This window comes from Macrosteles quadrilineatus, unplaced genomic scaffold, assembly GCF_028750875.1.
Source record: "Macrosteles quadrilineatus isolate MER2022 unplaced genomic scaffold, UCM_ALF_1.0 Scaffold_6__1_contigs__length_79288215, whole genome shotgun sequence".
In the NCBI taxonomy this organism is placed as follows: Eukaryota; Metazoa; Arthropoda; class Insecta; order Hemiptera; family Cicadellidae; genus Macrosteles; species Macrosteles quadrilineatus.
Window position 1 is genome coordinate 67,485,020 of NW_026542599.1, and position 14,702 is coordinate 67,499,721.

Consider the following 14,702-nt stretch of genomic DNA (forward strand, 5'->3'; position numbering starts at 1 on the left):
TAAATAACCAATAGAAGATCAAAGCTCTGGCATTGTTACCAAACTTCCAATGTATAATCTTATATATATTGCTTCATACAGTCATGTAGTACCGGTAGGTTTAAGCACAGATTAAAGGAATTTGTTTATAGTTAAATATGTACTTTAAGGATCTGTGGGCGGCTTTCAAGTGAACTTGTGTATGTGTAAAATTTCCGAATGGACATTTTGTTGCTACAAAAATACCTTCAGGTATGCCAACCTATAGTTTTTAGCGATCATAACCTCGTATTTTACAATAAAATTGTGCCACCATCGAATTATTGTCTTGTGGAACTCCCAAGACCAATTTATGATAATATGGTTATAAGTAATTAGTATAACCATAAACATATTAATCACATCTAGAATTTGTATTACAAATCCCATTGTTAAATCACGTACGAGACTCTGCACGTTTTGTTGCGATGACTTGCAAAATTCCTCCTTCAAGGAAACACTCTGAGATTTCCAACGATCGAAGTTTACATCTTAACTCCTTAGTGCATCCAACACTTAACACTGTTCGAATTGATCCGCCATCTCAAGCAACTTAATCGTAAGTAAACGTTTGATAAAAATTAAATTTAAACTATTTCTAAACATTGTAACCAATTCATGCACACTAGTGAAGCTGTTCACATTTTCAGTAACCTGTAAAGCATTTTGTAATTTTGTATTATGAGTAACTGAGTTATGTTTAGATAACTTCTTATCTATAGAAACACAGAAAACCACTCAAGCACATATTCCTCACAATAACACGTACAAAGTGTTTCTTCTCAAGGATGACTTTACCAAACTATCGGGAACACAAAACAGAACCAACATAACTGAGTAGACTTCCAAATTGCTGATTCAAAACAAAGAAAATCCCTCAACCGCACAGACGAAATACAATATTTTTGCTCAACATCCACTAGCATTCTTCACAACAATGTCTTAACGAAATTCGCAGTAACATACGATCAACACAACGTAGATGAATTGAATTAATACAATTTAGAGTCACCAATGATCTAGCCTAAAACCACAAAAACCACAAAACCACAAAAGCCATCACTTTTAGGATATTCACAACAATTACATTTCCCTACACCCGATCCCGTAACGTATGGTCAACACAAAACACCAAGTAAATTTCAGTATCACCTCTGAGCTCTGATCTAAAGCAACGAATACTACAACACACACTGTCACAAACGTCCAACAGCTGTCACAACAATGACTTTGTCCTTTTGAGGTCATTTAGAGCAATCAGCTGTAATGCAGGTCGGCGGGAATCCCCTCCATAGTAGTTCAGCTCTGGACCGCCAGAGTATGCTGCTCCCCCAGCTTCAGCGACCTGCGAAGTGCGAAGCACAGTACGTTCCGCGGAGTGTTTACAAACAAAGAACATTGTGAGAGTGAACATGTGATAAGGGAGTGAGCTTCTGTGACGTCAACAGTGTGCAAACGAGGAAAAGTTTTATCTTAGTGAGTTGTAAGATTACTCTTGCTGTTATTGCTAGGGATTGGTGTACGAGGAAAGTAGAGTAAATAATTAAAATTTTAGTTTAGAACATATTGTTTGGATGGTGTGATGATATTGGCATATTTGAGAGAGTGAACGAGACTAAGGAATTACAATAGTAAACATTTACTTAAAGCGCAGTATTTTTAAATAATCTTGGTAATCCCATGAACTTTTGAGAAAACTACAAGTCACACCCCATAAACCATATATCAAATGTTCGTCATTATGAGAAACCTTGCGTAAAACTATCCATTATTTCATAAATTGCCCTTTAAGGTAGTAATTCCTTTCTAAAAGTAACTTTCCATATACCTAATGTTAAAAATACCTCAGATGTACTTATTTGTATGTTATTCTTTAAATTTATTACCTTAAATCAGGTGTGATTATTTGTCTGTATTACTGTATTCTGTTTTGTTTATTCCAGCTTAACTTAACCAATCAATAGTTTTATTAATACTTATGAAGTCAAATGGGGTGAAGCTCGTGGGTAACAGCTATACAATGCTGAATTTTCAGGTTAAGTTGGGTTGAACAAAACTCGGATATATGAGCACTCTAACCAAACGTTTTTAGTACTTAGTATTTTATTGAGTAAATGCCATGTGCATTGTGCAAAGATAACTATTAATTTTATTCTTTTCACCTCCAACGAAGTCAAAGTTACGATTACAATATTTTGATTTGAGATATTAATAACATTTGAAATTTTGAAGGAAAAATATTTTTTCGTATTTGTTTTAGTGGCTTACACTTGGCTTTAAAATAGTAGTTTCTTTAAACATTTATTTCAATTTTTTAATTAGTATCCTTTTAAATTTCTGTTTGTTGAATCTGGTAATAAACAGAAAACAACTATATTTTTTCAAAGAAACCCTTAGGAATGACTGGAATATACGAATACGGTATCATGGAAATGGTCTTTGCCTAAACAACGCTTTAAACACGTATGTCATTCTCATCCTTATTCAATGTCACATTCCTAGCTGCGTCTCCATGCAAATTATGAGGTGGAAGAGCTCAAAAGAAGCCACGGCAACTGGGCTTATTGAACTCGTAAATTCAGGGGTCATACAATTGTCAAGTTGTGTGGAACCTGGCAAAATATTGTCTCCCCAACAGTACCATACGGGATATTTTGGTGGACGGGGATGGTAGGGTAAAGAGAGGAGTGAGAGAGAGAGAGAGAGATGGTGGGAGAAAGTAAGCTTATGCACGGGTAGGGGTTGAACAACACGTAAGCATGGCCAAGGGTTGTATAACGAATTGCAATTACTATGAATAGATGTAAAGGAGTTTTTAAACAAAATTTGCAAGTATCTTTAGTTTAGGGGCGGAAATAGGACGGTACCTAATGCTAATTTAATAGAGCCATTTATTATGACAATTTTAAATATATGTAATGGGCCTACAGTTACGAAAATATTATCGTTAGCTATTTGTTATAGGAGTGTTATTAAAGAACCTATGCCGTTTTAGTGTATTATAGATCGAAACCATGGTGGAAGATGGATCGAAACATTTAATACGTTAAAAATTTTACGTAACCTATTAATTTAATTATACAAACAGCTGTTCGGAGGAAAAGATACAAACACTTAAAACAATTAAGAATCGTGAGGTTTATTATGGTTGTTACGAGTCAAATGAAGACGATTTGAGGGAAAATGGACTTTAATTGGTCAGGCTGCCCCAGCCTAACAAACATCTTTGGAATAAGGAATTCTCAAACAAAATCGTAACAAGATGTGTGTCTTAGAGGACAAATCCCGATAATTTATCAGATGTAAGATGTTAATGAGTTCAAACCAAAGGTATAAACTAATGCAATGCTCAGTCAAACAGATTCATGAATATAATCATAAATTTAAACAGACAAATCATACATTCACTTTTACTCGATAATACATTCGAGTTAGGATTAATAACTAGACCAGCTGTCATCGATCATATGGCTTTTAAATGGTCCTTGCTAGAGAACAGCTGATCATAGTAACGAAGCTACACAAGTAATCTTGACTCCATTCCGCACTCATAGTTCACTCAATTTCTTCGTAGCACTACATGCATTTATCATGCAATGAAGTATGAAATAATACTTATGAAATTATTATCATTTAATTTTCAAACGAGAGAGTTCTACGGTGTAGAGATTACTCTTCATGGCTGAAATCCATCTTTTTTTATTTTTTGAGATCCATAGTTTTTTTTATTATGTCCCACCGTCACATCCCAGGAGGCTAGTTCTAGTCCGGACGGTTTTACACATTTGACTAGTCCTGGGTTGTGGAGTTGCGGCATTATCACATAGATAAAATCCATTGGTGATTGGCGGGATTTGAACCCGGGGCCTTGTGCTCCTAAGCCCTGCGCTCTACTACTCACGCTCCCCAAGATCCACGGCTATGGTGAGCACCGAATCAATCCACAACCCTATCGAATTAGAAATCGTGATTTGCAAGACTTGAACCGTCATCCCCAGAACAGAAGTCTCGTGAACCTTACCAACCTCTAAATCCTCCAATGACAAAATTACACCGCAATATCACTATCAAACCCTGTAAGCCAAACAAGTCAATGTGTGTTTTAAATGTTAAATGCCTGTAATTGCTTTTTAAACACCGTGAGCGTGTAGTCGTGTTTGATCAACTCTTCGCGTGCTCAACTTACATTCTTTTTTCATCACGCACTCCTTGTGTAATCAGGGTCACGGCACGATAGCCTTTGCCTTGTGTTTTATAGCTTTATTAAAATATTGCCAATTCTGATAATGGATTGGATTGTTTAACCCCGTGATATAACTGCGTGTTTTATGGGGATCGTGTGGATTATGTTAGAGGTATTGGCTGAAGTTGAAGAGGTTTTGTGTCATTTCGTAAGCTATGCCATTGAATATTCCATTAATATGTCCCATTGTGTCTCATTTATCCCATTGTACCCCATTTGTCATCCACACCATCGTCTCTTTTTCACCATTTATTTGTTTGATTCAGTACCATTCATTATCCCAAGAACAGCTGGGTTGAAAATACAGATTAGAACCAGACAAAAAAAATCACATAGACCATCAGCTGTGCTGCAGTTACCATAGGTTCTGGCGCACACCGCTGGGAGTGCCATGTAGTTACAGCATACGCGCGGCGCTACGTAACTACACGGTGCTCCCAGCGGTGTGCGCCAGAACCTATGTTAACCATGGTAATCACAGCACGGCTTACAGTCTATACTTAATTCTTTTTGTCTATGGAACCACCAAAAACCCCATTATTAAACTGGTAACCCCTTAATAAATTTTGTACTAAACTTAAGGAATGAAAAATTTGAAATATTTTGATTTGTTACCATTTAAGATGTGAAGTAAAACCAAACCAAGAGATTTTATCTACAAAATGTCAACCCTACCATTTCGTAGTTCGTCATTTCCGTTTCCTATATCTTAGTGACGGCATCGATTGATAGCATATCGTCACTGCCACTGATATCATCACTTCGGCGTATCTTAGTATTATCATTGATATTATACAATGAGTAGTAAAAGATATCATAAATTCTTTAAACCCCCAAATATGACGTAGAGACTTATGAGTCAATGGCGAGTGATGTGAAGCAACTTGTATTGGTAAATTTCGTCAAATAAATTAAAGAAACGTTGGATTATGAATTTGAAAACTTATTTCACGACACTAATATAATTATTGCTAAGTCAACTTAATCTCTTTGTAATGCAATATTAACCTCTCTCTTCCCATTTCCCAAGCCATGTTTAGAGAAATACATACATCATACAATCTAATGATACTGTCCCATTGGTTAATTAATTTCCTACTGACCACAAAGTAATTTTTCAAACTGCACTACTACAGTTGCAATCATTTCTGCTATTATTCAAGGAGAATCGCGTAAACCTGCTCCGGTATGATTCAAAGCTATAAGTTGTCTATTTTTATCACCATTATTTTTCCAATCACAACCATAGTCCCACTGTCGAGCACTTTATAACACAAACATTAAATCAAAACAAACATTTTAAAATATATATAACCATTTCAATCGGCATACTTTGAGCAATACTACGTCATTTTCTAGACCCTAGAAACACCAATGTTTTATAAATATTTATACCTACACTGCTCACCTGATAATCAGATGGTCGAAACATTGATCCATAAGAAAATCCAAAAAGAATTTGGATTGTTTGAAATTAGGCCTAGATTTCCTTGATCATATGTATTCTAAATAGTCTTCGATAGAGAACCAGCTGATCAGAGGACTAAGTAAGTATAGCAGCCGACATCTCATTCATTGAACATTCATATTCACGTAGATGAACATTATATTTCTAATAGATGAATTATATTTTTTCGTCATATTGCAACATTATTTGAACAAACTATGTTACAAAACTAAAATAGTTTTCATTGAAAGACAACCGCTCAAAACTACTTCTAGCTTTTTTCAATTTAATTTGGTAATGGAAACCAACTTTTGAGTAAGTGATTCCATCGTTTAATGTATTACGAGTGTACATTATATTATCGATATGTTGAACTATTTACAATAAGGCAAGCAATTAACTGCTATCGATTAAACAATCAATACATACTTTCGATACATGCATTTTGTTTGCAATCGACATTTAGAACTAAGTTGACAACAGCTGATATTTACTCCCTAGGGGCTAAAAACGCTTTTTACTTCCTTAGGAAGTAAAAACCTTTTCACCACGCAATGATGTTTTTAGCTGTTTTACATACATTAATTGGTGGCAGAAAGTTACGTTTTGCTGGCCATGCCAGCTTGTCATCGTCATTTGGGGACCGAGCAGGTTTTTACATCCCTGGGGCCCCAAAATCAACCGCTTTCTTTCTAAAAACATGCATATTAAATGCACAATCAGTATCCATAGCATTGCAATAGAATTGTTTTATTGTCACCGCTGCCTAGCAACTATTTATTTTCATTTTTGCTGATTCCTCAAATTATTTCTTCACATAACCCTAAAGTTGTATTTGTGTTGACAGTTGTTGGTGTGTTGTAGTGACCTAATCTAACGTTAATCAATTACAGTATAATCTCAGTTTCTTTTCTTTCTTTAGTAATGCAAAGATCTTTCACTGTCTGAGTTTTTTTATCAGTCTCAGTGTATTCCTACCTTTTAAACCTTGAATTGCATCCAGCATTGTAGTGAGAAAAACACAATCACAACAATGTGATTGTGTTTTACGGCACAAGCGTAGAAACTCAGTCATTAAATTGTGACACATCGTAAATATTGCTGCAATTGGGCCAACACGGGAACTCCATTTATGTGACACACTTTTTTATGATTACAGGTGATTAAATCGGTTCAAGATGGTTACGCCTAAATAAAAGATTACAATGACGCGGTGTGGTGATAAGATTGTTACACGCTGTATATGAACTTGGCAGTAGAACAAGTTCAGCACAGCTTATTGCAGTGAACAGTACAAGGAGTACATCATGGCTATTGAAAATTCTCCTGTTATGCCAGGACTTATTTTAGTTTTCATGCTTGGTAAGTTAATTGTTTGTGCTTATGTCATAAAATTGATTATACAAATGTTCTGCTTTAAACTAAGTTGTTTATGTAAAAAATTGGCTTGTTTTGTGGGAAAATGAATTGATGTATTTAAGGTACATAATTTAGATAAGTAGACATTCCATTTATATTAGGGGTAGTTGTAACAGTTATTAACGATTGACTTTAAATACTGTATTGCAAATAGACTGTTCATTGTTGTTTCCATATTGTCATTGTTTTTTGTTTAATTTTAGAGTTTCGGTGCGCTGATGTCAACAAAATATTTCTATTTTAGGGTAGTGTTTACAATTTTACAAAGTTATTTGGTCAAAGAAGAAATTTAGATGAATGAGGGAGTATCATACTCTCCTAGTGTGTGATACAATTAAGGTTTTCTTAATTTTTTAGACTACGATCACTAGTTTATAGCAATTTATTGGACGCCCTGGTTGAATAAAAGTTGACCTTTAAGCTTTACAAGGTTCAAAGGTGAGCTTCATAAGGAAGAAAAGTGTATTCTAAAACAGCTCAGTGCACTCTGCGGCTTAAATTGAACTAATTTAATTGTTATTGTTAACCAGACTACAACCATAGATTAAACATACTCCCTTGTGTTGGTTAGTCCATGCTACTGTACAAATATAGACTAAGAAGGTGTATGTTGAATCTATATCTATTCATCTCATTTGTTCGTGACAGTTTATGTCTCTTTAAATTTTAAAGGATTGTGCGTTTGCAAGCAATATGGTACAGAAAATCATTAACAGTGATTTGTAACTACTTATAGTTTGTTCATTACATAAATCGAGAAGTCTACTTTCACATACGTCTTGAAGGGAAAAATTGGCAATTGGTTTAAAAATTGGTCTACGCCAAAATAACAGCATAAAATATAATTTGGTTTGGACGTATCTTAGCGTCTCATACTTCAGTTCAATAATGGCGGGGTTGACCCTCGGAAACTCCACAATAAATTTAAGGGTTTGGAATCGATTATGTCCAAAAATGTCAGTGACATTAAAAATATTGGCATTGCAATATCAAAATATTTTACACAATATGCTAGTATTTATATTTACTATTCTGATATGCTTTCTCGTGATAAACATTTTCTATTGAAATCAAAATAAGGTGTTAATGTCAAAACTATCTTGATAATGATCTTTTTTACCCTAGGAGCCTCGGCCTATGTGATGTCTTCGGTAGACATGAACAGGATCATCGGAGGCTACGAAACATTCGAGCTTGAAATGCCTTACCAAGTAAGAAACTGATGAGTAGAACAGTATTTTATTTGAGGCAAAACTATATTATATTTATTTTATTTTAGTGGCTTGGGGACTAGTTTCTCCATCCTTAGGTGACGACAAAAGGATCATAGGAGGATACCAGACCACTGTCGAAGATCGCCCGTTCCAAGTAAGATTTTGGATTTGTCTGTAATCTTCTGGCTGCCTTTGAGACCGCTTCTGATGGTCTGGTTGTTTGGAATCTACAGGAATAACTACATCTGTATTTACTAATCGCATGGGAGGTTGTCGAGAAGGGGTGCTTCTGATGAAGTGGTTGTTTAAAATCTTCAACAGGAATAACTACATCTACATTTACTAACCGCATGGGAGGATGTCGAGAAAGGATGCTTCTGAACTGGTTGTCTAGAATCTTTAACAGGAATAACTATATCTGCATTTACTAATTGCATGGCAGGTTGTCGAGAAAGTATGCTTCTGAACTGGTTGTTTAAAATCTTCAACAGAAATAACTACATCTACATTTACTAATTGCATGGGAGGTTGTCAAGAATGATGCTTCTGAACTGGTTGTTCGAAATCTTTAACATGAATAACTACATCTACATTTACTAATTGCATGGGAGGTTGTCAAAAAATGATGCTTTTGATGAACTGGTTGTTCGGTTGTTTATCCTGTCCTAGAAGTTTGTTTCGGAGGATTTTATATATTTATATATATAGATTAACTCTTTTCTTTAATAAAAGCATGGTTTTACTCCTTTATTTCTAATTTTCCTGTATGAACTACTTAAATCTGTCGAAGATTGGACAATCTAAATAGATTTGTTACAATGATCACTAATCAAAGTCAAAAATTCTTTTTTCAATAACTCTTTGAAAGTCATTGCCAATACCGATGTATTATCTATTTCAGTTACCAAACTGACCTTAGCTATTCTGTATGGACAAAATCTCCTCTACATGCCCAAGGTGTTGGAACCACCGTTGCACCGGCCGACCTATTATGGTAATAACAGTAAAAACAAACGTAAACATGAACATTTCACAGACGCTCCATTGTGAATTAGTGCAACAGCTGTTTCAGTCCGGATCTGCGGGGTTGCCACTTCATGTCTCGCCTTAGTACGGAGGACACCATGGTATGAACCGTTCAGAATATCGAAAATAAATGTTATTTTTGTTTTTTCATCAGCTGGCTCTAGAAGGGGCACCCAATGGCAAGCATACATGCGGGGCATCGGTGCTGGCTACCCGCTGGGCACTGACAGCCGCTCATTGTGTCTATAAGTGAGTGAGTAAAAACTAAATATTCTATTCAAATAGTTATAAAACATATCTGTAAATCCATTTTCACCATACTATGATGTTTTAGCTGGATTACAAACGCTAATTGGAGGCCGAGCGCTACGTATTGCTGTCTATGCCAGATCGTTATTTCGGGGCCGAGCAGGTTTTTACATACCTAGGGACGAAAATAAGCTGCATATTATATACACAATCAGTATCCATAGTATTGAAATAGACTTGTTTTATCGTCACCGCTGCCTAGCAACTATTTATTATTATGTTTGCTGATTCCTCAAATTATTTATTCACATAACCTTAAAGTTGTAGTTGTGTTGACTGTTAGTGCATTATGTTGTGGTAAATAGGGTATAGTGTGGTGAAAAATAACGTTTGTACCACGGACCGAAAGGGGTTTGCACCTCGATAGTTTTTTAAGTTTTTGACTTCGTCTCGAACTTAAAAACTATCTCGAGCCGGTAAAACCTAATCTTTGACCCTAGGTACGAAATATACTATTGCTACTCTACTACTACTCTAAATTTGGTTGTAGACGACTCTTTCGAGAAGTTTTGATCGGGCCGGTAGGTTTGTGATCGGTCTGTAGTTTGTTGGATTATTTGTATCGCCTTTTTTGAACTTTGGACCTTTTTTGAACCTAAGTGGAAAAAAGGTAATTTGCTCAAGTACTAGCGATGTCAATTTTGAAAGATTTGTAATTTTTTTAGCTAAAGTAAACTCCCAAAAATTTATTTTCGTGTTATGAAAAACCAAACATATTTTGTCCTACACTTTTAAACACTAAATTCAAACTTGAGTTTTATCTTCTATACGATCACGGTGCATTTTTACTGGACTCACTATACAGTTCTTTATGAAGATTGCCAAGTGAAACTCCAGTTTTACCGGTTTTGCCTCTGCGTCAGATGTCATCTAGAGATAATTTTCCTCTTATTATTTATTAATCTTATTTACCACACCAAAAGCTATGAGGAAAAGGCTAAAATATTTATTTTCCTTCCAAACCCAAGTCTCGGTCATGTGTATGGTTTGATGTCCTAACTCCAAAACGTTTGTATCAATACATTTAGAATTACTTGAACCACGTTGAACAGTTAAATATCGATTTCAGTAAACACCTTGCATCACATAACACAGAGCTTGTAAGAAAAAATATAAAAATCATTGAACATTATTCAGTTGCCTATTAGAGTTATACTCGAGTTCGACCAACAGACATAATAGTTTTACATTGTACAGTAATAAATTATTTTATGCTGACACCAAAGTGCTTATTTTTAAAGTGAAGCTTTGTAACTGGCTTAGACAGGTGGTTCTCTAGCCAGGACCATTTGCATATCATTCCTCTGACACAAGGCGTTGGTGTGTGGCAACATTGCACCGGCTAGGCTGTTGCCATGGTAATATCAACAACTAATTTGTAAACATAAACATTGCGCAGCTATTTTACTAGGCCTGGTTTGCGGCGTTGCCACTTTTGTCTCGCCGCGGACTGGTAGCCTATTGGAGGAAGCTATGCAGTTTTTCAAAAGCCCAATGATCAAGAGCAGTCAGGTCCAGTGTTGAACCATTCAAAAGTTTTGATTTTTATCAGGACCGAATTTGTAAACTTTTCACTTGGAATCCTTATCCATTCTGCTCCCAGCTATGTTATTTCAACCTTTAACTTATAAACCTATATTCCTTTAACTCACCATTCACAAAACCGTTATCAAACAATTCATCAGTCTGATTTGTCTGATTTCCAGCAAGCCTCTGAAATCGCTCCGGTTCCGGGCAGGGACGACGGTACGAGGGGATGGTGGAACCCTTCACCCCATCAGGTTCTACATCTACCACGACCTGTACCGCACGGACACCTTGGACTACGACCTGGCTCTTGTCAACGTCAAAGTTCCCTTCCGCTTCGGGCCAAAGATCAAGCCTATATCGCTTCCTAGGAGTCCACCAGTGGAGCATGAGCTGGCGATCGTTTCGGGTTGGGGATACCTTGAGGTAATTTGGAATCTTTAAACTCTCTGGAGTGAATTTTATCAAAAATATTATATTCGAATGGTGAATCCTCCTAAAAGAATGTGTGGGGAAATTATGAAAAATGTATTTCTGGCTGAAGAGTACAAAAGTAATTTGGAGTGAGGGAGATGTGTTTGATAATGAAACTCTCTGATGTTGGCTTGCATGTGAATATTCCTAATCACGTATCGTTCTGAGGAATGCAAGGTGGTTGGAAATATGCTTGGTGTGCAAAATGTGATCTTGATTTCTCAAGAAGAACATTTTATTTAACGTTTAAATTTTCACGCTTTTGAATGTTTAACACGTAATCATCCAAGACAGATTGATCATTCATCATACATGGACTTATTCACAGAAAGCGTTCCTTCGAGTCTTCGTTCTGGAATGTCCTCATCGGCTTTGATAATATAAATTTCATTGAATGTAGTTCTGGATTCCTTTTTGTTAATTTATCACCACTATTTTGTTGACTTTCCTAAGCTATCCAAGATCTTACCTTGTCTAACCAAGCCTTATTAGTAATGATTCAACGGAATTATAAGATACTGGTGACTAATTAATATAACATCGTTCAAGAGAAGCTGGTCACAGCTGGTAGTTCATGAGACGGAAGTTAGTATTTTTCAACGAGGTAAAACACACTAGAAGAATTGCTAAAAACCAAACACAATTGAAGAGTTGTTTTAAAACTGTTTTTTTAGAAGGAACAACTGAGGAAGCCGAAGAACCTAGTGGCAGCTGAAGTCTACATTAGGTCTTGGGACGACTGCAAGAAGTTGTACCCTCAGCTGACTCGACGCATGCTTTGCGCCGGTGAAGACGACATTGGCTTTTGCAGCGTGAGTTGCTGATTGATTATTTGTATTTCAATAACTACTTGACTATTTTCTCTGTATTAGTCTCGACATATAATTTGTGGGAATAGTTCTTTTTAGGGTAGGGTGTAAAGGACATAGATTGCATCAACTATGAGTGCCACTTGTAAACTTTGAGACACACATTTAACAGACCTAACAGCTGAGTACCTTGGAAACAGTTGTTCTTTTATATCAGCAAAGCAGGGTGGTAGCAGCCACCTTTTGGGGTGCTAAATATAAACCTTGAACAAATAACGCACGAAATCTGCGAGTTAGTGGTGTTGTGAACAACATTCTGTTTGGCAACAGAATTCTAGTTTACCTTTTCACCTTGCTCGTTTTTCGTACAGTCTTCCCTAAACGTAAATTATTTCATTGAATTTAAACAATCTATTTTATAATTCGTAACTGAGACAGATAATGTTTAAGACAAATAATTACCGAATATATTGGTTCACCACCCAACCAAGGTTTTTTATGTACAAATTTTACTTTTCAATGCGTTAAAAGAAATGTAGGCCTATGCAAAATGCCCGCAATGATTGTGCAAATGAACTAATCAGCCAGTCCAGTGATCTCAGGTTTGAGAGTGAGCTGGTCTTAGTGATTGAGCTCGGAGTTTCGGTCCCTGAAGTCTTGGGTGGAAATCCCGCCAATGACCAATGGAAGTTATCCTCTAGACTTATGGGCTTGAACTTTGCCTCCTAAAGAATATTGATAGATCATTAAAACCTGTATAGTCTGTATAATGGAACCTGTCTACTGACCCTCTATCTACCTGGAACTCGTCCAATCCTTAAAACATTAGCCAGTCCCAATACCAGGAGGCAGGCTCCAACATACAGAGTATAGTGATTCATTTTTTCCCCCTACAGGGTGACTCCGGTGGACCCCTCACCAGGCCCAACATGGAGTTGGTTGGAATCGTCTCCTGGCTGTACAACTGTGGCGATGACCTTCCAGGGGTCTACACCAACGTCTCCTCCATGCTGCCATGGATCACATCCTCCTTGGCGAAGTACGGGGTGTACATGGACATGACAACCAAACCTACGGTGGACCTCAACACGGACTCATACATCATCTTCCCTAGCAATTAACCAAAGGGGCTTTATTTAGAATTTAAGCTACAGGGTTGAGATCTGTGTAAGGGTTGTGTGTATAAATTTACACAATATTTTACGTATGGATTGCCCATATGGAATAATGTGCAACTAGATTGTCCAGATTATAATTGGTTAGTAAAGTTTTCTGGATTTCGTGACGGAAGGATTGTTACAGAGTGTTGCACGATCGTCTCAGAGGAATTGAAATTTTTAAGGATCTTGTAAATAATTTTACTATCAAAAGGTTAATTCTTTACATGGTTACTTTTTTGATTAGTCTCCTTGAACCCCTCAAATAATGTTTAATTTTTTACTTTATTTGGTATCCATCCTTCTTATTTAAAATGGCAAGTAAAACTATTGATGGGAGTTTGTTGACTCCTCGGGTACATTTTGTTGGATTGCATCATTAATTGGCAGCCCAATAATCAAGGTCAGAACCGGTACCTTAAAATTAGAAGGTGGGCATTAATTTTTTAAGGCAGTAAAATAATGTGTTATAAGAATATTAGCTGGCCCGACACCCCGACAGACGTCGTCCTGTCCTAATGTGGTTTTATGTCAAATGCTCGTTCATTTTCAAGATGAGCTCGTTCGCATCGCGCGTTCACGTCCTGGTTGAAGTTCGTTTAATACGCTCACGCACTGGAGCTCGTTTGCTGCGCTCACTCACTTACAGGGTTAGCTAGTTCCCTACGCTCACTCGCCTCCAGGTTGAAGTTCGTTGAAGCTCCTAAGCTAATGTAAATTAATTTTTTTAAATTTTTTAAAAATCAAACTATTCCCTAACGGTTAGTTGGATTATAAATTTGCATTGCATTGCATAAAACCCTTCCCCTGTCACTAAGCAACACAACAAAAAAAGAATCATCCAATTCGGTGCACTCGATCTCGAGTTATGGAACACCATAAAAAAGGCATTCATTTTTATTTATATAGATTCTTATGGAAATTTATGTTTTAACTACAGTACCAAGCCTTCGGAGAAGGGTGACAGACTTTTCTAATGCTTATCATCCCTAGGTGGATTTATTGGGGGAGCGAGCTGGTATAGTAGTTAGAGCGCGGGACTTCGGTTCGAAAGGTCCC

The 14,702-nt window shown here is 36.5% G+C and overlaps 1 protein-coding gene across 3 annotated transcripts; it reads left to right on the plus strand.

Annotated features, from left to right (window-relative positions):
- Window positions 1–1,391: 1,391 nt before the first annotated feature.
- Window positions 1,392–14,282, plus strand: LOC128996450 (transmembrane protease serine 9-like). Of its 3 annotated transcripts, none has more exons than XM_054421787.1 (7): window positions 1,392–1,501; window positions 6,868–7,070; window positions 8,407–8,495; window positions 9,522–9,616; window positions 11,383–11,629; window positions 12,352–12,489; window positions 13,383–14,282. In XM_054421787.1, exons 2-7 carry the CDS (start codon window positions 7,016–7,018, stop codon window positions 13,605–13,607), a joined length of 849 nt encoding a protein of 282 aa, XP_054277762.1. In that variant the 5' UTR covers window positions 1,392–1,501; window positions 6,868–7,015; the 3' UTR covers window positions 13,608–14,282. The 3 variants fall into 3 exon arrangements, with proteins under 3 accessions (XP_054277762.1, XP_054277761.1, XP_054277763.1); XM_054421786.1 differs by having other exon boundaries at window positions 1,392–1,494; XM_054421788.1 differs by lacking the exon at window positions 8,407–8,495 and adding an exon at window positions 8,253–8,338 and having other exon boundaries at window positions 1,393–1,494; window positions 13,383–14,280.
- The last annotated feature ends 420 nt before the right edge of the window (window positions 14,283–14,702 follow it).

Coding starts and splice junctions, on each gene's coding strand:
- LOC128996450 (XM_054421787.1), top strand. CDS start 7,016: ATGGCTATTGAAAATTCTCCTGTTATGCCAGGACTTATTTTAGTTTTC. Junction 8,496..9,521: donor TCGAAGATCGCCCGTTCCAA/GTAAGATTTTGG, acceptor TTTTTTCATCAG/CTGGCTCTAGAAGGGGCACC. Junction 9,617..11,382: donor GCCGCTCATTGTGTCTATAA/GTGAGTGAGTAA, acceptor TCTGATTTCCAG/CAAGCCTCTGAAATCGCTCC.